This window comes from Eutrigla gurnardus (genome assembly GCF_963514095.1).
Source record: "Eutrigla gurnardus genome assembly, chromosome: 14".
NCBI classification, from domain to species: Eukaryota; Metazoa; Chordata; class Actinopteri; order Perciformes; family Triglidae; genus Eutrigla; species Eutrigla gurnardus.
Genome location: NC_139937.1, coordinates 8953228 through 8980002, shown reverse-complemented (window position 1 = coordinate 8980002; position 26775 = coordinate 8953228). Strand labels below are relative to the sequence as shown.

At 40.2% G+C, this 26775-nt stretch overlaps 1 protein-coding gene across 1 annotated transcript; it reads left to right on the top strand.

Annotated features, from left to right (window-relative positions):
- Positions 1 to 406: 406 nt before the first annotated feature.
- On the top strand, positions 407 to 25102 carry LOC311025125 (lysophosphatidylcholine acyltransferase 1). The gene is made up of 14 exons (XM_084027862.1): positions 407 to 861; positions 8299 to 8438; positions 9482 to 9696; positions 13245 to 13357; positions 14941 to 15001; positions 15743 to 15801; positions 17216 to 17250; positions 17618 to 17672; positions 18031 to 18113; positions 18979 to 19104; positions 19726 to 19879; positions 20132 to 20230; positions 20654 to 20795; positions 21027 to 25102. The coding sequence occupies exons 1-14, from the start codon at positions 739 to 741 to the stop codon at positions 21257 to 21259; spliced, it is 1638 nt and encodes a 545-aa protein (XP_083883988.1). The 5' UTR covers positions 407 to 738; the 3' UTR covers positions 21260 to 25102.
- The last annotated feature ends 1673 nt before the right edge of the window (positions 25103 to 26775 follow it).

The window sequence follows — 26775 nt, the reverse complement described above, 5'->3', positions numbered from 1 at the left end:
GAAAGTTAACATCTCAGAAATGTACACGTTTCATTCAGCATGTGCCATTTGCAGCAATGTTTATGGTAAAAAAAGACATTACTTTTGACATCACTAAAACACAACCCAGCATTGCAAGAAATGTTTACTTTTAATTTATAATCCAATTAAGGTTGCATTTCCATTGAAACAATACATTAGGTTTTAATCCCCTTTTAAAACAATAACATAAGCAGGGGGTATTGCATTGGTTTACACGCGCCTATTTTTCCTTATATTGTGTCCATGTTCTCAGTCATCAGGAGAAACGTATTCTAAATCTATGTTGCAGTGTTGAAATTACGAGATTTTGGGCGGTATTGAAGGCAGCATCCCTTCGTTCGAAGCAGTGATTTGGGCATGATGGACGTGCTGCGCATGCGCCTGATGGAAGAGCGGAATCGTGGCTGCGTTAGCATCTAGAGCTAGCGAACTGGTTGGGGAACACGGTGTGGCGGAGGGCGTCCTGCGCACTGTAGGCAGAAATATATCGGCGACTTCAAATATCCCCAGCTAATCCCTGAGCTAACCATTATCCCCACATGCTGTCCGGGAGAGGCAGATAACCCTGCACTGCCATCTCAATTAGCCACCGTGCAAGACTGATAAGGGAAACTGCGTTTTGCGCGAGGAGAGACTACATTTCGGGCAGATTCGGTGTTCTGCTCGGAATATTGAGAACGTAGCCGCAACCTCGACTAACGTGGCTTCCTGTAAAGAATGAGGTTACCGAGTAACAGACAATGTGCGATGGAAGGAGACGGAAAGAAGATGGACCAAGCTCCTCCGTTCAGAAACCCTTTTGTGCATGTCTTGCAATTCACCCCTCTGGAAAAGGCAAAGGTAACGTTAACGCAACATGACATGTACAGGCAAATGCATTGTATCTTGTACAGCAATATTAACATGTTGCTTCATTAGTCGGTAGAACATTATCACTTAAGTGCGATACAATGGAGAGGCTGTAACCATCATTTAACTTGGCAGTTTATCTTTCCTGATTGCAGGTAGTCAGCTGAGCTAACGTTTGTGTTAGCTAGCCAGCTAACAGTAGCCACAAACATGTTGCTTTCTCCATCCTATCGTACTGCCTTGAATTAAAGCTAATGGACAGCGCTAGTAGTCTTGAATTTTGACGTATAGCTACAGCAACGGCATGTATTTAACGCATGAGCATAACACATGAAAACACCTCTCACCCAGGAATCTGTTAACAATCCACTAGAATGAAATAACGCAATTTGAGCATGGCCGCCTGTCCAGGATGGGCCTAGCTTGTTGCTCTTTAACTGTTATCATAGCTCTCAGAATCGAACATGTTGTTTGGTATCCTTTACCGAGAATTAATATATTTATTTTATAATGTGCCTTTCATTGTAAATACGGTACTGTTTTGTTGCTTCCCTTGTATTTGTTCATGCGTTGTTGGTTATCACGGTGCGTCCCATTCAACCAGTAACCAACACGTGTGGATGCTGTAGAAGAGGATGCAGAGCTGACAGTCATGTTCCTTTCCCCTACATCTATAACTTAGTTATACGTTTCGCCTCTAGTAAAGATCATACTTTTTTTTTTTTTCAATTTGGCAACAGAACAGATATGCAGCCCAGGCCAGCTATCCGTCACTGGTGTGTTGTTAATCAGATTTAAAGCTTTCAGGCTTCTCTGCAAAAGGTGTTAATGTGCAGGCCACTTCATGCTTCCAGGCACTGTTTTATATTTTGTTTTTTTCTCTCTAAAAAACTAAGAAAATGTATAGCCAGGATGCAGCCTGCAGAAACAGTAAGATGAGAGATATTTAAATGGCTTCTTTACCTGATTGATTTGATTGCACACTTGACAATTGTACAATATGCAAAAAATGTGCATTATGCTCAAATAAAGCTCTTTCAAACTAGGCTAGTTTCGGAACCTTGTAGTTCACCTCATCTGATCTCTCTGAATATAAATTCTTAGAAAAGTCTGTGCGTCAGTGTAGTCTTATCACCCTTAGCTCTAAGATAACTGTGAATAACCGGTATGACCTTTTGGAAAAACCAGTTTGCCTTCTTTGTAAAGTTTCCTGGTTTGAAATTTGCAGCAGCTTTCTGAAGTAACACTTTGATCAACATCCAGCAGTGCATGTCTTGTATTAATTAATCAATCATATATTACCTGTCAAATTGGTACATGAGGTATAAAGCGTGTGGAATCTGGACTAGTGGTGTCATGATACTAGAATTTCATACTCGATACCAATACCCAGGACAATTACAAAAACTTGGCAGAATTTCTTAAATGATGATTAGAACAATACAAACAACATTAATAACACTTTTTTTAAGTTATCTGACAGTGCAACACAAAAAAAAGAAAACGAAAACAAAGTGACACAACTGTAGAATTGAGTTATCTGATTGTTTCTGTTATTGTGTTGTGTCGCTCAGGGATTTCTGTGTACATAAAATGATTCCATGAAGGTTAAACCTTGGATTCAGTTGGTGAATAAGTTGTATGAGGTCAGGTTTCTCCACAATGTAAACACAGATCTGGTGCATGCTAATGTATTCAGCTAAAGACCTGTTTATTTCCTGTGTTTCTGGTGACTTGGCACCATAATTCGTTGCTGATCAAATAGAGTTGGTAGAGCAGGCTGACACTGTTTCTGTCATGTTGCTGGTTGACTTTTCAGACCCACGTAACTGTGTTATCCTGTTCCTGTTATCACTGTCTCTTAATGTTAGACGGGCAGTGTTCAGCTCCTAGTGAGGGACGGAGCTGTGTGTAGATGCCTGTGTGCGGCACTACTGGGTGACATTGCATGTCAACTGGAGGAGGCGAAGACAGCGCTGTTGGTTTTGATACTTTTGCAAGTTAGTATCTAATCTGATACTAATTTTTTGTATCAATTATTATCTGAGTGCCATTTTTTTTGACAACCCTAATCAGGACACAGTTGTGAGGTATTCTCAATGACAGAGTACATTCCAATGGGAGAGGCTTGGTTTTATGAATGCTGCTTCTCTGACATAGCAGGCATAAGCCAGTATCTTGTTACAAGTAAGAATAGGGACCTAGGGAGGTTCATGTCTTTCATTCTGGCCTTGGCAGGTACTGAAGGGGGAAGGGTAGAATGTCAGGTGGATAGCAAGATTTTCTGGTTTCTCCTGTAAGACAAAACATAATACAATGATACACATTTGTATATTTCTTTCTTTCAACTATTTAATATTATTCTTAGGGATGCACGATATTGATTTTTTGAAGCCGATACCGATATCGATAACTTTCTGCTCCTCGGGACCGATACCGATACCGATAACCGATAATATTGTTATTCGTTTTTGAATGTATATTCAGATCAAATTCAGGTCAAAAACACTAATGACTAAGCTTAGGTAGATTTAGCATAGCTTTGCCTTTTACCAAACACCTAACCAGATGTATCACAGTGACATGATAATTATTACTATGAACAAAAGAAAGCCAAGAACAGTTTTGACTCTTCAATAAAATGACAATATTTATTTTTTTCAAATAAATATGTAAGTGAGTCAGTCAGTCAATGACAACTTTCCCTGAGCAGCATGGGATATGCACACACAAGTGCTGCTACATTAAACTGTTGGTCCTGATCCACACAGAAATGTAAACTACGGTAATAGGCAGAAATATCAGCAAAGCAACAGCCACTACTGCGGATGTGATCCCCTCCATTCAAGCGCTGACGCGACTGCTTAAACAAACGTTACCAACAGACCACGGAGTGAAAACATCAAAGGAAACCCCGTTAAAAGCAGTGGAAACGCGTTTTGGTGACATCGAGGAAAAGCCACTGTATTATCTCTCAACTATATTGGACCCGAGGTACAAGGACCGCTACTTCACCCGTGCATCAAAACGCTAAGCTACGGGCTCGCTGCTTCTTTAGCGGCGCCGGCGTCTTCATACGCTTTTAACACACCGTCGTAGCGATGGTGATGTGCGAGGTGACTTTTAAGGTTGGATGTATTAAAGCTCGATGCCTTTTTCCCTCCTCTTGGAACTTCTGCATTGCATTTGTTACAAATGGCAAGCGATTCAGTTTCCTCAGAAACTTTGAAGTAGTCCCACATTACAGACGCCATGCGTGTTTGTTTACTAGTCTTCCTCCTCCACTCGCTCGCAGCCTCTACGTCACAGCCAGGCATGAGAAGGGAGCGCTCGATTTGTGGATTAACTCCCTCCTCCGAAACCTGTGATACCACAGTAACCACATCACATGCTAAACGGGAGGCGCCTAGAAAAAAACTAACGTCCCTCATCCCAATCCACCCGTATGACTGTTTTAACACAAACATCCTATCGTCGGATTATCGGAGGTATTAATAATTGTATCGGATTTATCGGGTTGACGTCATAATTCCTATTATCGGGCCGATAATTATCGGTCCGATAATTATCGTGCATCCCTAATTATTCTAATTTCATTATAACCAATTGCAGTCTACAGTTGTCACAGCTTGTTTAACACACTTGAAATGACTTACCGTTGCAAATTATGATTTGATTTTGACAACTTTGCCAACAATCAATGGCAAATACTGACACACATCTTTCCACATTTTGTACCTATGGTGGCATTTATGGTCATCTTCTTGGCAGCAGAGCTTTTTTTTTTTTCATCAGTATATGCATGCATATGTTGTTGCGCCTTTACTTTTAAATACATTTAAAACTGGTTTCTGCTGAGAGAAAAGTGAGGAAGTGTATTCAACATGTTGTGCTGGTCTTGTTTCGCATCCTCAGCACCATGAGGAAGACACAAATCCTAATTGAACATTTATTTTTAGAACAAAAAGTGAGAGTTCTGTCTGCCACTTGACTTGACTGACCAACTTGAACCCATAGAATCCTTTTAATAGTTTAAAGAAGATAAGGGATTGGTGTATGCACTCCTTGTGGTTGTAACATTTCAGTGCTAAGTGGCAGTCCGAATGGCATGAGATGAGGTCTTAGATTGAAACATGAAGCGTGGCTGTAGATGACACCACACATGGTAATTACACAACTATTTTGGTCAAAACATTTACCCACCAGTGTGGCTGATATCCTTCCAAGATTTACTCCCATAACTGAAAATCTACTGTTTCTGACCAACAGGCACATTAGTGGGTTGACCACATTTGGGGCAACTGTGCTGACTCGAAGAGCCTCATTTGTAGGCTACGGTGTAATTAAGTAGCCTGACCTTTTGATCCATATAAAGATGCTCTTGCAGTTTTGCACCTTGATGAGCTAATTACATGATCTACATAGTTGATTAGCATGGACTTGATGTTTGAGTTTTTTTTTTTTTCCAAATCGAGCCTAAAAGCCTATGAATTGGTAATGTGTCAGAGGGCAAACTGCTAATGTTAACGTTGATTTAATTCCCAGCTTAGGTTAGGCAAGCCTAATTTGCATTCTTCGTGTGATTTATTGGGGAACCCTACAAAGGCCTAAATCTGTTTTTATCCTGGTAGCAATAAATCAATAGCGTATATTCCCACACTATATAGATAAATATTCCTGCGCATTGGTGTCTGAAAAGTGGGCAAATTATGTGTCCCTCACATGAGTGGTCAAACATTTTCATCAGGCAGCATTTGAAGGTGCAGTTTGCTCAATTTAAGGCCCCCGGTTGAACAGGTTAAACAACGCCCAGTATAGTGTTGCTAACAAAGTGTTGCTTGTCAGTGAGACCCGGGTGTGTTTAAAGTTACGCCTTAAACGTCTCAACTACGAACTTGTCTTTTCTACTTTGTTGTATTTTCATTTTATAAGCCTTTCAAACTCATGGAAATGTTATTACTTCTCATCTGTACCTGAAGCAACACGCCCACACCATCACTGACCCTTTGTTTATGTTTTTTTGTTTTTGACCCTGCTATTTTTGGTCAGGATGCCTGCTAACAGTGGAATGACTGGCATGGATCAATAACTCTTCTGAGCCCCTGCCCATATACTAGTATAAACACAATACACAATACCGCCTTACCAATGAGTTTGAGAAACTGAACACTTGCAACATTTAAATCACCCCCCACGTAGCGCACTCTTGTGTTTTTGAGAGGTGTCTTTTTAGCATCCAAAATGTATATTTACTGCCGGAAACGATGTCACCACATTCTTATTCTGCCTGTAGGATCAGTTTCCTTTCTAAAGTACTTTGTGCCAATGTTTGACTGAAAATACTGTTGATGATGCAAGACACAGAGATGGATTCTGGGTCAGGCTTGGGCATGCTTCAGACTTGGGGTTGTGTGGTGTGAGTGGTACCGGAGTGAAATTGGAGCAGGAAACAGGCGAAGCTCCATCCTTTTAAAAATATCTGCACTACGCTCTGTACAAAATCCACCAGCTCGTGCTCCCTGTGCGCTCCAAAATTGGGCAGACACGATTTGTCAGTAAAGTTGCAGTCATGTTCTCTCTCATTGTCATGATTCTCAAACGGCGCTGTGTCATTACAAGTTGATGATATATTTAAAGAGGTCTGGAGCAATGTGAGTGCAGGTCAGTGGGGGACTGGGGAGGGGGTTCAATTGTGCATCCGCACAGTACGGGGCAACTGGGCCTAGTGTGCGTGCACTCTTAATGGTTAAAAATGCAGACTGGTTTCAACCGTGCAGGATGTTCTGCATCCGTGCAGAGATAATATCAACAGACAGGTAAAATCTGGTTCAGAGTTGACAGCAATTGCTGGTTTGCATTTTATTTGTAATAGTTCTGCAAATGGCTACACGGTCAACATAGAGTAGAGTTCTGCTGTTTACAACTAGCATGGACTTGTTATACCAGTAAGCCCACATTCATTTTGTAGGTAGAATGTATTGTTACAATGTAGGCCATATGTGGCTGCAATAGTAAAATTCTCAAATTGCCTCAGTAAAGATGAATGCTTATTTTGTTTTCCTTTTGTTTTACACTTTGACAAGCCTTATTGCATGAATTTAAAGATCCCTTTTAGTACGATGACTGAATTCACTGTATCTCCTAAAAAGCCTCTCTGCTCTTGTAGCATTGCCGTTATTTTAATTCTAAGTGACACTCATGCATTCTCATGCTTTGCGTCTGAATAAATCTTTTATCAAATGCATTATACAGTGGCTCTCAAGCATTCCTGGCAAGGTCCCTTTTAATGTTGGAAAAAAAGTACCGGTTGTTTGTTCTTTCTTGTGCAAAATTGTACTTCACAATTGTATAAAAAGAGAACTGGCCTATGTGTTGTAGACATGTATAATTGATTAATATATCTCAAGAGGATCTTGGGGAAGTAAACATTTTGGACTACTATGGAAAGAGACAATCTAGGGTTGTGTGTCACTGCAATAGCAGTCATAAGATTAGTGGCTAATGTCATTTTGCAACTCTCAAAATCCCCAACACACACCTATAATGTCATTAAAACAATCATAGACATGGTTATTTAGTCAGACGAGGGTTATGCTTTGGGGAAAGACAGTGTAAATGTAACACTACCTAGTCACCAACTTATCTCTCAAATGTTTGCCAGCAGTTTAAAAAGCATGCTGTAAATGTATTGATTTAAATTGACCATACCGTCAGTGAAGAACTCTCCTCAGATAAGATCAGCTTCATGCTGCCCAGTAGTTGTTGCTATCAAGACAAATATTGACAGAAGATAAGCTCTGCTATCAGGGAGTCATAAAAAGCAGTTAAGCAAATACTCACCAGTCGACCCCAAACAAGATTTTGTCAGGGAATGAAGAACATATGTTAGTTGTAGCTTTTGCATGATGAGAATATATACAGGCCATATTGTGATTTGAGGATGCAATATCTGATTTCGGGCCATTCTTTAGGTCTGCTGTCCTTTGTATGCTGTCGGACAAGAACAGCAGGGAACAGCCTCTCTCAGCTTCTTAACATCCTGGAAGTTATACTACATACATTGTTTTTTCCCCCTTTAGACCAGATGCAAATAGATAATTGCTTTGCATAAGACAAAGCCATCATTGTTCTCCGATGGACTTTCTTTTCTTTTGCTTTGTTAAAGATCTAATAAAACCATGTTCTTACATCTTCCCTCCTGTGAAAATACGTCAACATGTCAATATATTTTTATAGACTGAATTCCCATTCAAATGCGAAAAAAATATGTTGAATTAAATTCATGAATTAATAAAAATAAAATGTGAAAATGGCAAAAGCCGTTGCTATCAACGATGGCTCAATACTGTTTTTTTTATTGTCCATTGTATTGCAATGTGTATTGTTGTATCTGTTTCTTTAACCCCTTTTTCACTTTTCCTGTTACAGATTGCGTTAATGACAGTCACACTGTTCCCCATCCGTCTACTCATTGCTGCATTCATGATGCTGCTGGCTTGGCCTTTTGCCTTCCTGGCCTCAGTAGGGCGCTCAGAGACCACCGTCGAACCCCAGTGCCTCTGGAGGAGGTGTGTTCTTTGTTATTCATTTGTGTGTCTCTGTTTGAAGGTGGATTTTAATAAATAAAACAATTAAAAATTCATATAATTTTTTAAAATTCACATTTTAGCTTCTTTTGTTCAGTGTCCTATTTATACCTGTGATTATAACAATTTGTTTCTAGTATGTCTTCTCTACACCTGTGATTATCAAAATGCAACTGTCTTATGTTACAGTACCAGTTTTAGGTAAAAAAAAAAACAATTATTGAGCTTTGATATTTCCTTTGTTCGATCCTCTGTCTCAGTCTTGTGCGCCATACTGCCTCATTGTGTAATAGTCTGTCCAGAAACTCCCACAGGTCCCCTCTTCTTGAACACTTGTTTCAAACAAAACACTAAAAATACCACCTGAAAGGTTAATGAAAATAGATATGAATAATCTCACATTTTCATTATGATGCTTATGATTTGGTGTGGGTTGTTTGGTGACTGAGTTTTTTCAGACTGAGTTGAGGTCAAATAGAGAAGAAAAATGATATGGAGGATGGAGGATATGCACTAACAATATGCACTGTTAGGCTTGAGCAAGCAAACCACTCTTTCAACAACAGAGTAAAATTATAAAAAAATATATATATATATTTTGCAGTTTTGTAAATGTTTAAGTTATCAAGCCATCTTGGTTCTTTTAAAACCTTCATGTGATAGTGGTGATTATCAAGGCTATTTTAGTGCTGATGCCAGCTACTTAATGGCATTCTAGGCAAATCCAAGGTCCTGGCCAAGATGGAAGTTGGTCTAGAGTGATGAAGGTTTAGCTTGTAACTTAAGTTGGTCATGATGAAAGGGGAGCGTGCAGTGGGGTAGAGGCTGAACAGACTCAATGTGGTAACTACACTAATTCTACATATATCGTGCCTCACATGCTGTTAATAGTGTTATTTCTTATCATTAATTGGTGTAATTTTCTTTGATTACACAAATAAACTCTGAAACAGTGTTGGAGAATTTCTCCCCATCTGCAGTTTAAATGGAAATTGTCCCTCATGCATGCATGGTTTTGTTTCCAGACTAGTGGACATAATTCTGAAGAGCATCATGCGGGTCATGTGGTTTGCCGGTGGTTTCCATTGGATGACGGTGAAAGGCCGAAGGGCATTGCCTGCAGAAGCACCCATCTTCACCCTGGCACCCCACTCATCTTACTTTGATGCCATCCCAGTCACGATGACGATGGCCTCTATTGTCATGAAGGCCGAGAGCAAGGATATACCTCTCTGGGGCAGTAAGTAACAAACATGGATGTATTACTGTCATTGTTACTTCTGTGACTATGGCCTATATTGTGAGTGAGAAAATGGGAGCTCTAAGGACTCCAGTCTGGGGAAAAAAAGGTGATCAGATTCTTCATGACAGCATCACAAAAAAGTACAAATTATCTGTGCATTGGCACAGTTATTACTCAAACCTGTTCAGCTGCATATAGTTTCCTGGAAGGAGCATATCTGCCTTTGCGTTTCACAACAGTTTCTATGATTGTGCTGCAGTATCCGTGAACAAGAGGGGATTGCCCAATCTACGAAAACCATTACAAGAGTTTAAGAGCAGCTTGGCTAATGTTCACAGCAGTGGTATACCAGGAACTCTGTAACACACTCATACCTTGCTGTAGTGAAAGCAGAAGATATTTCCAAATGAAAAACATTGACTTGACAACTGACTCAACAAGGTAATTCTCTAAATCATTATGACTTTTCAACCTTCTGCAGTGTTGATACATAGTCCTCATGATGTTGCTGACCATTGATGATATGAGGAAGCAGAAATTAGCTAAATGTCCCATATTATGAAAAACAGGTTTTCTCTGGTCTCTACACCTATAAACTGGTCCTCTGTCAACTCCAAGGATGAGGAAAACAAGTGACTCTTGCATAGTCTCTGCAGCCCACCCACTGGTAAAACAGCGCTCCTACAGGCTGTTCAGATTCAGCTCCTGTTGTTACGTAACGAAAGGAGTCATTTGCATAGGCCGAACTCCTCTGCACGATGATAGGAGATATCCGAGAGGGGGCGTTTGTAACACCACGGGAGAGCGCCGCTCAACTTACCGGTCATGGCGCTGGGTGATCCGGCTGGTGCTCCGTGAATAAATCCCGGTGCGGGTGAAGCTGGAGACAATCCTCCCTCTGTCTCACGCGCTGTGGTGCGTCTTCACTGCTGCCTCCGGTCGGACGGAACCCGGGGGTGCGTGTCCGACAGAGCGCCATGCAAAACGGTCCGGGTCTGGTCTCTTGCGTTTCATTTTAATGACAACGTGCTGTGTAAGGTTCGTGTTAGCTGTTATGTGTGTGCTTCACACCGGACTGCTTCAGTAACGAGGGTCAGTACAAAGCTGGCTTTACCTCCACACTGAACCTCATAAAAGGATCTACCCCGACCATATGGAGATGGGACCCAGCAACTTCACCTGAGCCACATAGGCGACCCATAGCGATCCCATATCCTCTCCGTCTCTCTCAAGTAGGCGTTGACAATGCTCATTAGCATTTAAAGGTGCAGACACAGAACCAGCCTGTTCTCAGGAGGGCTCAGCAGAGCTCATTTGACAGATGGGTTTGGGACAATGCATATCGAAAACAGTGTTGTTGGACTTCTGACAGCTGTGTGGAATTGAGGAAAAACAGTATAATATTGGATCTTTAAAGGCTAGACAATTGGACACAATTGCTAAATCATTATTGTTTTGACATTCTTGACAGAATTGTTAGATGGCCCACCAGCCTCAATTTTAAACCCGAACCAGAAATGTTAAAAGAAGATTTTGACTTGATCATATCACCACTGCCAATGATGGGTCCCACCAAGTAGCAGAATCATTGAGACAGCTACTGGAGTGTAGCACACTAATGTAATCCGATCAGATCCATTTTACTGGCATGCAAGTTCAGTTACCTTTTTTTATCTGCCAGTTTAGGCATGTGTTCTTACCCCTGGCAGTAAAAGGCCTCGGTGTTTCTTATTTTAGCTTTCCTTTCTCCTCCTGCTCCATCTACTAAGACGAGTAATTGGCCACTTCACTGAGTGAAGCTTGCCAAGTTACGACCGCCTTACTATCTTGCATTGCAGGATCGAGACCATATTTGAACACATTTGCTCATAGGCCAATTGTCTTTTAATGTCAACACTTTTTGAAGAAACCTAGCATAAACGGATACATCTTACATTTTTCTGGAATCATTTATAGTATTTCTTTTTTTTAAGGTTTAGTTTGACTAGACATGCTGACCTTGCAGTAGAAACCAGGCACCAATGCCAGGCCGTGCAAGTGGAATCCAGAATAAGAATTAAGACCTGATCAGCCACAGTGACGTGTGTAGAGTGTCTCCCAGGGTACCAACTAGAGCCCTAATCCCTTCCTGTCAGCAGACAGCTCTTGGCTGGAATCAATTTATTCTTCTCATGACCTAACTCTATTCTTTCTTCTTTTATGTTACCCCTACGCTTCTCAACGTGTGCTTCTCTCTTTTTCTAATCAGTTTCTCTTTCATATCCTATAGTTCAGCTGAGTTCACAGTTCTCAAATACTTTAGACACTCAATCTTTGCCCTGGTATTTTTACAAATATAAATATATGCAAATACATTTTAGAAGAGTTCTCCTCTCATAGTGCACCAACTTTGTGGTCATTGCATTCCGCTGTCGGACCTTTTTTAAGATTTTTTTTTTATTGCTCAAACAGAATCACGTGAATATCCTATAGGAAGTGAAAATGAGAGTAACGGTATGGCTCCAATGAGAAAACTTGTCAGGCTATCGCACTGCTCTTCAGAAAATCATGGAAATTGTATTGTAGTGAGCGGGCTGTTGCTTTTAGGTTACACAGGTTAGAAATCTGTTTATTTCAGTGGTTTCTTTTGTTGTAAATAATCTAAGCAGACCTTTTGAGACAAATATAGTTTGGCTGGGTGATAAATTAAAGCAATACCACAATATAAATCATATTTTATTATGTGTCAGTATCAATCATGATATTGAAATTTTGAAAAAAGGCTTAGCCAATATTAATTTGGATTTAATCCATTGGCGCTTGACCGTTTTTGCATGAGAGGTTGACTGTATGAGTCATTTCATGAATTTAATTTTTAAATACCTGATAGCTGATCATCATGAACTCAGCACAGCAGTTAGACTGCACTGTTGTTTCTTTGTACATTTTGCTTCGTCACTTGTATTTTTTAAATCTAAAATTAATTATTAAAAACCCAATTGGCCCCAAAACTCTGACTGAATTGTCAACATTGTAGCTGGATCTTTAATCAGGCAATGGAATGGCATAGAAAAACAAGACTTAAGTCTGTACAGAAAATGCAATGTGAGCATGTCTTTATTTGCCGGATGGTCAATATGGTGTTTAAAATGTAGACTTTTGTCCATCCAATTTGCCCATCTTCAGTGGGCTGAATAGAAATGCTCTCAAGAGTATAAATGGAGAAGGTTGGAACTTCGTTCACCTAGGAGCAAATCATAGTTTTATTTTCAGTTGAGTTAAAAAAGTGTTTGTGCTACTGAATAAGATTGTTTAAGGCATGATCATAATGTTAATTGCAAAAGCATTTACTGTTGAGGCAATACAGATAGACTGAGTTCATACAGATTAACAAATTCTAGTTAGAACCAGAAGTAAGAGTCCCCTCTCCTGCCTCCACTAAAACCACTAAATGCAGACACAAATAATGCAGAAAAGCTGTAGCTGCTTAGCTGTGAAAAGAAAGAATAATGGTTTCTGTATTCATTTGCTTTTTCTTTACTCTGTGTCTGCTTTCTTGCTTCTAGCTTTGATTAAGTACATCAGGCCAGTATTTGTATCCCGGTCGGACCAGGACTCCAGAAAGAAGACTGTGGAGGAGATCAAACGCAGGGCCCACTCTGGAGGGGAATGGCCTCAGGTAAATGTTTGGAAATTTTTGTGTATGCTATTCTGGGCACACATACCCATAACAGCACCTGTGTTTTACTAAATCTTTACCAAATGGAGGACAGCAATTATCCATTATGATTTAGTGACTTTTATGAATCCAAGCAAATTTAAAAGTGTACCCTGGGTTCTCTGCTGGCATGAGTAAGGTATGGTGGCATACATACTTTATAGGACAGAGCTCAAGAGGTCCTGGGTTATCATTTATAAAACAGAGCGTAGGATCCACACTAAATGTTTGTATGTAGAAATTAAGAGATGTATGTGCGCCGACAATTCTGATTTATCTCCGAGTTGAACGCAGGGATAATGAGTGGGACGGCCTATAGATTAAAGCCTACGTCATGTCCACATTGCGTACCCGTGCATGTGTTCACACTGGCCAAACAATCCGAACTTTAGGTTCAAGCTTGCCTGGGCGTTAAAGTTGGTGTTGTGTGAGTGCACCCTTAGAAAACATCAACTTGCCAGTGTGCAGCTGTTTTATGAATCCCATATCAATTTGGAAATGTGCGGATGTGGATCAGCCTTGTATCTCGCCCTATACACACCTACATTCAACCATATATGGGCAAAGGACCCCAGGAATGTTAATGCATAGAAATTAGGCTGATGATCAGTGTTTTTTGTTTTTTTTATGGTGTATCGCGAACAACTAACAAGAGGAAGACACAGAAATGGACTCAGGTTTTACTCAATCGGATTGCTTCCAAAATGACAATCAAAATCGGTCCACCACCCTGGATATCATTTGAAAATGGAAGTTTGATAGGAGAATTATTATTGATATAAGTTTTGTTATAGTGAAATTGGTTGACATTTGGACTCATTGTGAGGATATGGAATGTAAAGCTGTTTTCCGTTTGTCTGCATACAGTATCTGGCTGTATCTGTCCTTCAAATAAACCTTTCATGATGCAATTCGTTGATGCTATTTCATGCATTCTACTACAGCGTTCTGGGGTGCAGAGTCAGACAGCGCTTTGATTTGAGTTTATATATTATCCAACTGAAACGTGTTTATGGAGTAAATATAGCTCACTACCACAGATAAGACTGCCTGTTGGAATGTTACAGTGGATAGTGATACAGTGGATCTATCAGTGTGATATGAATTATTCAATTTCTACAATATGGCTTCAATTCACCATCTCAGCATCTGCATCACCGGTTTCCCCTGTCTCCATAATGCATGAATGCTTCGCCAGATTTGCTGTACAGATGCACACATTCTACCATCAAGTTTGGTTTTATTGATCATATAGATTGCGTAGGAAGTGGGAAATGCCTCTTACAGGGCTCATTTTGTGCGTATGCAATGGTTATAAATGAGAACTCTGGACATCCCTAAAACTGACAACCCCACAGACTACAGACAAATTGAAACTTTACCAGTATAATCCAGCTTGGCCAGAACATTATAACTGCTCATCTAATTTATAGCAGCTTGTAATAATAATGCAAGCTAATACACATGTATGCTTTGTGCCATTCTGTTCAGTATATGGCTACTGATTTTTGTAATTTGTTTGAACTATTCCTTCATTCCTACAGATAATGATTTTTCCAGAGGGAACATGCACAAATAGATCCTGCCTAATCACCTTTAAGCCAGGTAAAACTCCCCTCACCGTTTTCCTTCTTATTCAGCTTTCCTCTCATTTTCTTCCTTTGATGTCATGCTGCCAGCTTGCCAGCATGCCCTGGTTGATACTCAACTTAGTGTGCATATTGATTTTTTTTTTTTTTTTTTTAATTAAATTACACATTGAATTAATGTGCAATCATGTGATGTCTGATGAAAGTGTAACCTCACATTCACCTTGTGGCTGACTTTCTGTGAGAAGAAGTAGATATACAAAAATCAAATGGTTATGCAATGGGGTTGGGCCGTTGGGTGGAGCTATAGCAGATGGACTTTATTTGGCAGATTGAATAATTAAACAAGTGCAGTTACATTTTTGTTTTTGACAGTAAAATGTTCACTTTGCTCTTTTTCAAACACTAATATTCTAATGTGTGTGTACTCTTGTTGTTAAAGTTGAGCTGAAAAATCTTTCTAAGAGGATCTAGCTTCTGTACTGTGACATTTCTGAGTGAAGCGGGATATAACATTGGGAGGGATTTGATTTGATCGTTAAAAAGATTAGCTCAAAACCTTCTCTAGCTCTGTGCAGAGTTTTAGTTGCAGTAATGTTTTTGGCATATATTGTTAAATAGATGCACAATAAGACAGGGGATGTTATCTAAAAGGCTTAAAAAGGCATTTTTCAATTTCAGCTCAACTTTAAGTCAAATGATTGTTTATGCAGCTATGTCAAATTCATAAATCTTCTGTCTTTTTTTACTCCTGTAGGGGCCTTCATCCCAGCTGTACCAGTGCAGCCTGTGGTGATTCGTTACCCTAATAAACTGGTGAGATTGTTTGTGACACAGTTTCATGGTACATTTACTTGTAGAATGTCTCAATCACATCTTGCTTTTACACAATCGGTTACATTGTGTCTGTTTGCTATTGAAGCTTAATATTTAATGGATCGTGTGACTTATGTCCTTATTCACAGCTTAACTGTGATCAATTGGAAACATGAATGATGTGACACTTGTTCCCCTAAACATTAATGCATGCTACTGCAAGTATTAAGTCAAATCCTGTTTGTGGGTGTGCTAGGAGTACATGAAGAGCCTGAAAATACTGAAATACCGTAGTTCTGTGAGGCATTTGCCATATTAGTATTATTTATTATCATGTTTGGCCAATAAAACACATACATCTGTTTATGTAATGTAATATTTAAATGGTATTCCCATTGTGCTTCAAAAATAGCTCATAGCAATAAGTATATAGGTTAAACGTTTACTGAGGAAGTATGACTTGCCCTGTTCAAGATCTGGATGCTCACATGGGGCGGAGTTCATCAACTACAATTGCGTCATGTCTGACATTCTTCGTAGAATGATGGACTCTTGATAAGACACCTACTGGTTTAGTTGAAGTCGTTTAAGTTGGGTTATGAGAGGAATTCAGTGAAGTGTGCGGCGCCACTTTCTGATAGCTTGACTGGGAATCTGGCTAATCATGATGTGACTCAGAAGGCAAGTCCGAGGCAGTGCTCAGGCATGTAGTCAGTGAGGCTGTGGAAAACTGACTGAGGAGAAGTGGAGGAAAGTGTTTGTGGATCTTGTAAATCCACAAATCCACTGTTTTCGACTGAAGGAGGTAGTGCTTAGTTGCTCTGCAATATTTGGGGTCAGTTGCTGAAATCAGAAATGTTGCTAAACCTCAGTGGTGCCAGCCCTGACACTGTGATTAGGTTATTGAAATTACTGAAGTTACATGAATGACAAAAAAAAATGTAAAAAAAATTGTTAAGTCATTGTGTTTTCATGCATTTCAGTAACTCCAGTATTCCGCACTTTCAGGAACCTGATTTCTGAAATGTCAGTGTAAACGGGAAAGCATGATTTCTTAGCCAGTTAATATATGACAGTATCTGTTTAGGAAACCTAGCCCTGTTAACCCAGAGCTAGGGTTTTAAACGTCCTCATCAAGGTATATGCTGAAACCCGCATAACATTTTTATAACAGGTGGCTGAGGAATGTGATTAGCCAAACTGCATTCAAACTGTTTTTTTAGTAACTGACGTCATGCCTACACAGCAATCTGTTTGATTTGGTGTGCAAATAAGCACTCAAGCTTTGCCCTTCTACTTAATGAAAGAACAGCTACAGGGAGGAAGTTAACACTTGATCAAAAAATGCATCCTGGAAATATTTACTTTATTTCAATCCGTCTAATTGTGTCTTTGCTTCTTGTACTTTTTACAGGACTCAATCACATGGACATGGCAAGGGCCTGGAGCGTAAGTACACAATTTCTTCATTTCCTATATGGTGTCCTTCAGTTTCTACTGGAGGAAAGAGACTCTCCTTGGTATTGGTGTCTGTAGCATCCTCAGAATATTATGTATTGTTGTGGGTCTGGAATGCCATTGGCTGTCTTCCCAGCTCCGCTGAGCAGACTATACATTTGACTAAATCTCTAAAAGACACGCACAACTTTCCAACCCCAGAGAAGACAAATATCAGGGTCAGCGCAAATCAAGAGTGGGAGGGACGGGTCTTGGCAGAATGAGGGGGGAGAATACCATACACTAAGGATATGCACCCCAATCAAGGCCCTTTGAGTCTGTATCCTTTCATTATTGATGATGTCCTGTTATTATCCAGGTTCGAAATCTTGTGGCTGACACTCTGCCAGTTGCACAACGAGTTTGTGGTCGAGGTAAGTGTGCAATTCTCCCACAGTACTGCACTTAATATTGTCGCTGTAGATCATGCCATATTTACTCACTGCACTTACAGTATGCCGCATTATTGAACGTGTGCTATGTGAAAGGAAAATGTTGTAATTGAGTTAATTCTGTCCTTTATCTTTTGACAGTATAGGCACCTAAGATATTTTCCTTTTTTTGGGGGGGGGGGGGATTTCATCCAAGGAAATTCACTTTTTTCACGTGTCCACAATACGTGAAATATTTTGTCTTGTAATTGCTTACTTATAACAAAATGTCAGTACAATAACAAAATATCTTGTGTAGTCTGAGATTTGACTAGTGAATCATTACCATTTCTCTCTGCAGTTCCTTCCCATCTACACACCTTCAGAGGAGGAGAAAAAGAATCCTGCTCTCTTTGCTATCAACGTGAGACGTGTCATGGCCAAGTATGTTAATTGTCCGTATGATATGAGCCAGTTCATCCTTTTGAATGTACAAAAATAGGGTATCCAGACATAACTCAAAGGTTGATATTTAGAAAACGAGTAACCCCACATACATACTTTTGTTTTGTCTCAGCAATTAGAAGGGACTGTTCACCTCTTTGACATAGAACTTTTAAGATTTATAAAGGCCCCTGCTTCTACTAAATATACATATTAAGTATTAATCATGTGTAAGATCATAAATGTCATCCTGCATTGAGTATGACGCCTAAAACGAATTGATCAGCCACTGCTTCTAATCATCTGATTTTCATTCTAAATCATTTATTTTGCGGTCTTTACAAAGGCCGATCAGAAAAGCTAATCAGAAAATGCATCGATCCTGCATTAAAACTTTGTAATCCCTCATTTGCCTGCGTTCTCGCATGTGCCTTAATTTGTTCTGAGAGCGCCACAGCTGTAGGTATACACACACATATACACACACACCGGCATAGCGCTGCAACGCGTCTTGTCTGAGCCGCTTGTGCTGTTTGTGATGGTGTATTTTAAGTTATTGTCCTTATTCCAAATATTTATCAGCTGCGTCTACACAGAGAGCAAGAGAGACGAGCACATACCCAGACACATACAAAGAGCTGAGGAGCAGAATTGCTTCTTGGCTGGTTCAGAGAAATGACTTTAAATAGACCCCATGAAAGTCGATCAGATGTAAACTCTGCAGATGGACCAAAATACTACACAATTTCCTCAATATGAAAATAGCCATATTGGTTACTACATTACCTTCATGAGCCTTCAGCAAGGTTTGTATTGATTTGCAAATACCGATATCCTTTCGTTGTCTCCTTTGTGCCACGCTCAGGGCCCTGGGGGTACCCATCACAGACTATTCATTTGAAGACTGCCAGCTGGCGATGGCAGAAGGCCAGCTGAGACTGCCAGTCGACACCTGTCTGCTGGAGTTTGCCAGGCTCGTCAGGAGACTGGGGTGAGTCACTCAAACCTCCCGATGCAATGCTTCCATCAAAGAGAACTAAGTAAGGGACACAAAGGTGAGTGAAGGGCGAGATACTCGACAGACACTACAGGGCTTGCATTCCAGGAGACGCAACTGGTCGTGTGCACAGGTGGTGAAAGCAATAGGGCGCTGGTTGGTCAGGTGCCTGTATAGTATGGGATCTGGAGAGGGACTGTCATCTCCACACATGGTGTGGTTACTTGGTGAAACTCCTCTCTGTCTGGTGATAAGAATAAACTGGCAGTACTGTGTATTGATGGAGGCACTTTACTGTCTACTCGCTCACCGGTCCAACACTTGGCAATGACAAGGACCACTGACAGTGCAGGGGAGAGAAAGGGAGGAGAGGGATGGAAAACAGGAGGAGATGGAAATGGGTTTTGGACAAAATACTGCAAACAATTCAGCAGAATGCAGCCCAACAAACAACAGTTAAAACACTGTCACAGGAGTTGATACATCTCCATGTTACAGTCTTGTATTGTTTTTTCTTTCTTTTTGATTGTGACTTTTCTATATTACCTTGTTCACATTATGGCCAAGTTATTCATCAACACAATATCGATTGTCTTTTTCCCCTTGATGTCCCAGGCTGAAACCCCGGAACTCCGAGAAGGTTTTGCAGGATTATGGGAACAGAGCCAGGAAGCTGGAAGGTCAAAAGCTGGACATGGACGACTTTGCTCAGTTCCTCGATGTGCCAGTTTCAGAGATGCTGCGAGACATGTTTGCTCTTTTTGAAGAGGTAAAGAGGTTTAGGGCAAAGTGCTTCTATAAAAACAATGTAGAGACTGGAGACCGGATTGAATACCTTTTTAAAAAAAGCAAATCGCAGCACTTTGCTTTACATCCGGGGATACTTTTGCAGTGTATTACCCGAAGAAATTAAAAAGTTTTTATTGCAGCAATGTGTTCATATATATAAATACATGGGTAGACTTGCTCACATTCTCTTTCTTCAACTTTCATTACATGCTGTTTTCTCTCGTTTTCCCAGCATGAAGACAACTGCATGGATATCAGAGAATATGTGATAGCCTTATCTGTCGTATGCAGACCTGCCAAAACTCTGGAAACGATGAAATTGGCCTTCAAGGTATGTTCTGTTTCAAGCATTACGCTTATCTTACCAGCAACCAGAATAGAATCCTCTGTGCTTGTTTAGGATCAGCATGACGTTATGCACTTTAAAATGCCACTTACTTTAGGTTGTCTTTTATTTTCCATAACAGAATAATGAAGTAGTTCTGGCGTACTGACACGTATATGTTTTTTGCCCCCATGTTCATGCTCAGATCTCCATTATCATTGCAGCCGAGCGATCGTTTCTTGAGTCATCTTCATGTTTTCACTTGGCTCATGAAACCCATTGAGTACAGATGTGTTATTTCAGAAAAGAAGAACCCACTTAAAGAACCGTTTCGCTGGCTTCTATTCTGACAACCTTGTCGGAATGGTATGCCTAAAAGCAAAGTCAAAGAGATGACACCTGCATGTCTCCCCATTGTATCTTCTTCAGATGTTTGAGGCAATGGAAGATGGTGCCATCACAGAGATGGAGTTGGCGGTCATCCTGAAGACGTCTTTAGGACTGCCTGACCTCAGCGTGTCACGTCTGTTTACCGCCATCGATCCTGAAGACACAGGGAAGATCACATTTGGTAAGAGACAGAATGAAATAAGCCTTCCCTTGTCAAGGATTCACCTTTTATTTTCTTAATCAAATCTTTGTTTTGATCTTTGCTTTGTCATCAATGCAGTAGTCTTATGTCTTATGTCTTTGGCTTTCTTCACATGAGGAGATGTGGATACGACCACCAGGCCTCTTCAGTGTTAACCACTTTTTCTAATGTTGTCATTGTCTCTGGCGCCCCCCTGTGGTCTTTCCACAGATAAGTTCCGATGCTTCGTGGAGCAGCACCCAGACTTTGCTGAGGAGTACCTGTACACAGAAAACGCAGGCCTCCACAGCCGCCCCTGCTACGGTCACCAAACAAAGGCCAACCTGTCTTCCCGGAACCCGCAAGGCACTGCCACCACCAAAACAGCTAACGGTATCTGCCCAGACTTCAGCCCCAAAGACCATGCCGGCACAATAGATGGACTCCTCAAGAAACACAACTAAAAGGGTTAAAAATTGTAGTGCGAGACAATGGACTCCTCTCCTGGTGAGAGGGCGTTGTGTGGGTGGGGAGCAGGGGGGAGTTAAGTAGTTGTTTGTTAGTAACTTGTTTGAACAGTAAGGGACTACATTTCAGTAACCACAACTACAAAAATGAAGAGTTTACCTTACCCTTTTTTGTTAGTATGATGTCCATGGGAATCTGAGGGTATTTTAGAGCTGGTAACAGTTTATTTTGTTATAAAGTCCTTTTTTTTTTTTTTAATAGCGAGGATCGTCACAATGCCAAACAATGGCTGATTCAGATAAAATGCTTAAATACTTGAAGGGCCAGAACTTTAAAAAATCCTGGGGTAAATGTTTATTTTATTTTTTCTTTTGCCTCCAACATAGTGCTAACTGTGCATGTTTTTAACATGAGGGAAGCAAGAAAAAACACAAGCCCTGGACACTGAATTGAACAAAGTTTTAGTGAAGTCGGTGGTGGATTCTCTTTTATTTTGTAACTTTTATCTTTTTCCTCTCTTTGAAGGTAGCTGCCTTTTTGAAACTGAAAGTGCAGAACGCATGGTTTCATGTTATTTTGAGTGTGATTGAGGGATTATTTATGTAAAGAAGGGAGGCCTAAGGGTACCAGTGACGATTGTGACTACTCGGAAGTGTTGAACTCCAGTAGACACATTTGAGGTGAACTCAGGTTTCTTTTGAGTTGACCGTCATAATTGCTATGAGCCTGTTACACATACAGTGATATATTTGATTTAGCTCAGGGTTCAGTGACAAAAATGAAAAATGTAACTTGTATGATGTCATCATTTTTGACACTCACTGGGTTATGTGCATGTCTTTTTTTTTTTCTTACAACATCAGTACTCTTCTGCCCAGTCATTCCTCATTCACATTAACTTCACAGATTCAAGTGTCTTTTTTTATTGTTGAAATTACACAACGTGGACCAAAAATGCATTGGGTGAATTAATGTCACCTGTCATGTTTGTACTGTCTGTTTCCCTGTCATGTGGTGTAATCGCTGAAAGGTGGGGGGGGGGGTTCACAATGTCTGGCCATTGAAAGCACATTCAGTTAGGTGGCTTTGTTGGGTATTCTAAAGGCAAGGTCATGCCTTTCTCCCTTTCATTCCTACCACTTTTAAAACAATGGCCCCATAGTCAACTTTTTTTTATTCAAATATGTTTGCATCCAATCACATTTAAGGGACCAGTCTTAAAATTTTAAAATGTCCACCTGTGGTAACGATAACGCCTAATTAGATGTGTTTTCTGACAGTGGTCTAATTGGCACAAAAATGTATGTCACTGAATTTAATTCTGTTAGTTCTTAGTGCACTGACATGCAGCCTGTGACCGTGCAATGTGTTTAAAATCACAGGCCTGGTGGGCCTATGCTTTATTATTATTGTTATTTAAGATTACACATTTGATCTCAAATCACTGTTTATAAGTCTTTCGTGGTCTATAAATTATTAATGTTTTAGGACATGCAAGTTGAATTAATACTTGGCAATTCTCTCCTGACATTTTGTAATGTGTCCAGTATTACATTTTTTTTTGTCTGATTTTAATTCTGAAATAACAATCAGCTTTTTGGAGAAAAAAACAGAGAAGCATACACAATGATGCTCTTTTCAATCAATCGCCAACTATGAATTGGCTGTTTCTCATCTTCTTTCTGTCTCTGGAAACACACAAAATAATTTAATACTTAAACAAATATGAAACAACACAGAAATTAGATTAGGCTGCAACTTCTCAAAATCTACAGTGCATTTATACCATAACTAATTGTTAAAGGGAATACCTCTCCTGAGCAGATTAAATGAAACATTAGAATATGTTTCTAGCCAGTTGGAATCAGCCATTCATGGTTGTTCAAAAGATTTCACATTAGAATTTACAAAGCAAGTGTTTTGGGGTTTTATTTTTTACTTCTGTAAGCTCGCCGTGTCGGTGAGCCTCACGTCCCCGTCTCATTTACGACCACACATACTGTACACGCATCCCCCATCGTGGCTTTTGGTGAAGCAATATTTCACGTCCCTTAAGCCTTTTCAAGATGTACGCTTTTCAAGAGTTCAGTTATGTATTTTGAATATTCCAAATGCAGGACATTTTGTGAATTTTTGATATACGTATATGAATGATTTTTATTTTCACTGCCATGACAAAGATCTGTGATCTTATCTTCTCTGCAGATTGTATTGATGGTGAAAAAATGAGCCACATTTTCCGTTTCCTTTGTATAATACTGCAATTGTTTTGTGTTGTATTCCTCCTACACAGTGTAAAGTTCTATTGTTATATTATTACTATTGCTATTACTATTGCTGAGTTGACTGCTTAGGAACAAAATGCAGATTTCTTATGGAAACCGATAGCCTTGAAACTATAGAATTTTTATGCTAAAAAAAAGAGAATGTATAGACAATCTTGTCACAGTCAGAAGCTACTCAAAGCGCTGATCTCCAGAGGATATTTTCCGAAGAAATCACAGACACTTTTTAAAACTGAAGCCTCTCTCCGTTGACTTCTCATGTTTAAGGCATGGAGGTTGAAATAAGCAAAATCGGAGTGTGCAAGTGTGTCGGGCCTTGAGGTGATATCCGCCACCACATGACGGGCCACGTTGCACAAACACTCTGTCAGACTGTATACGCACATATAAACTGTTAAATGTTAAATCAAAAACTTTTAGTATTTACCCCCCTTTACTAGATTTTAAATTATGCGTTTTTGTGCTTGCACTTTAGATTATTTTCTTTATTTTTTTAAAAGAAATATCACGTTGCTTTAAAGCATGTTATGTTCGGAGGTTACAGTATTGTAGCTCAAGTTTTGTTAATATGAATTGTTTTTTTGTATTCATATATTTGCTGCAATAATGGGAGCACAGAGGAAATTAGGGATCATCACACGTTAAATTAAGCTGTACCTTGTCCCTCCATTTGTTCTTTCATTTTTGTAACGTAAGAAAGAGCTCTGTTAGTTTAAACATCTAAAAACACTTTTCACACCTACTTCTCTGCCTTGTCTCAGGATTGTGGAAATGTCGTAGCTTGAAAGTCGTAGGACTCGGCAACTGTGTACTGATTTGAATGATTTTAAAGACTGCACCCTGAAATGGATAAGTATTTAATGTACTCCTAAGTGATGTGATTTTATAGCAGGTGGTTAATCATACAATTCACTCTGTGCATGTCCCTCGTACACACAGAGTGAATGGTACGACTTGATCTGCGCATGCGAGGGGAAGCGTGCTCTTTTTTGTATATAGGTGGGGAAGCTGATTGTGAATTTCAACTGAAACAAAGAGTTGATGTTCAAGACCTGAGCCAGGATGAAATGTGTTGAGCCACAGTGACCCCTCATATGCAGTCGTTCGGATCAATGGCGTCGGGGCTGTATGAAAATCCCGGGTCTAGTTCTTTTCACATTTCAAATGCCTCCGTAGAGGTGAATCTCACTTTTGTACTTGATATCAATCTGATAAAATGTAAACCTGCAAGAGATAAACTTGTATTTATGCTACTGCTGCCTGCTTACAGTTAGTCCAGCAGCGAGCCCAAGACGAAAGACTCGTGTACTCTGACGGAGCGGTAGTGTCTTTCTGATGGCTTATTGTCTGTGGACCAAGCAATTGAACGTTCTGTTTTTCTCTGTCGCTTTACTTCCTGTCTTTTTCTATACTCAACAGGTTTTATTTTATTAATGCATTTTGATGATGAAGAGTCATTCCTGCAAGCTACTTTGAATTTGTCTGTTCAGGACTGCTATGATATAACTTGTTAATGTGACTCTTGGATTGAATTAAAAAATGAATTGTTAACACTGTGTGTGTGTGTGTGGGTGTGGGGTGGGGGGCTGCAAATACAGCAATGATCTTGTAGCTTAAAACCAAAGTTACTCTGCATACTTAGTTTTCTAGAGGAACCAAATTCCCTCCACCAGCTGCTGGCTTGTAAAACTGTCTCCATCTAGAGGCCACATGTTGGAGGTGCCTTCTCAAAGTGCAATTACATCAGGTGCGTTGACATTTTTCATATAACTTCTATTCAAATAGCGCATACAAGATTCACAGTGCAAGTGGTATTGGCAAGACACTGGCAGCAGGAATCCATGTCATCAATATTATTGTTGATTGGCGTGACTGTCGATACCTATTTAAATGCAATGTCTATGATTTATGGTGTGGATCTTAATAGGAAAGTTAAGTTTACAATTACCAAAGCTCTCCTTTTCGTGGCCCTGTCATTGATTTCATGTTAGTTGCTATGAGCAGATGTGTCTCACTGCTGCACCGAAGGTCGTTGTGGGGCATCGGGTGGTCAATTTATCACAATGATTGAAGGATTTCCACTAGCAATGTTGTGTGTTATTTTTCTCATTTGATACGTCTTGATTCTCTCTTCTTTTGTTCACCAGGCTGTCATTCATAGGTGTTATTCTCCTGTCTGTTTCCCTTCAGGTTTGACTGATTGGCAGACTTTGTAGCGCAACATTCTGAACCTTTTACAAGCCTGGTTGGTCCACTTCTTGGTCCACACTGAAATGTCTCAACTACTGGATGGTTTGTCATGGTATTTTTAGACCTTCTCGGTACCCAGAGGAAGAATCCTTAATGATGTTGGAGATCCCCTGACTTCTCCCTCTAGTGCCACCATAAGGCCAACATGTTCACTCATCCTACAACATATCTCAACATCTACTACATGGATTGGTCCAACATCTTGTATCTTCTTCAATGGTCCCCAGACTGTGTCCTCACGACTTGGGTCTTCTCCTACGTGAGTGTTTGTATTTGTTACATTGAGTGAAGTGTCTAGACAACTATTGGATAGATTGTTATGACATTTCGTACATATATTCAAGTATTCCTCAACATGAATTGTAGCCTAATAACTTTGATCATCCCATCCTCTTTCCTGGAGTGCCATCATTATCAATACCTGCAAAAGTTCCTCATTCCTCTTTTGTGTCTTTGTCTTCCTGCATCAGTTAGCAGACAGCGCTCAGATGAAGCGTGATGGATGGAAGGAACGTTTGTGGCGTCGACACGGCTTCTCAAAGTACATTTCAGACGACTCTCTAATTTGACAATATACAAAGCACTATTTGTACCTTCCCCTTTCGTTTCCCTGTATACCATTCCACAGACGTCTTGTATCTGTCTTCCTCCCACTGCATCACCCATACCCCCCCTCCTCCTCCTCCTCCTCCCCCCCCCCCTCCTTCTCTCTGGGTCTCAGCTGTTGCATTTAGGAAAACAAGACACTCGATTATATTCGCCTCATCGTTGTCCCAGCACCATCGGAAACCTCATACATCCAGCGCGGCCTAACATCGACCCAACAATTTCTGATATGAGGCCCGAGGCTTGATGGATGATTGTGTGCATTGCGGCGGCGGCGACAGTGGCAGTGGCGGTGGTGTTGGAGATTAGTGGTCGATTGATTGTTGCGATTGGTTTGCAAACAGCACGCTGTCGTTTTGGACACGACACTA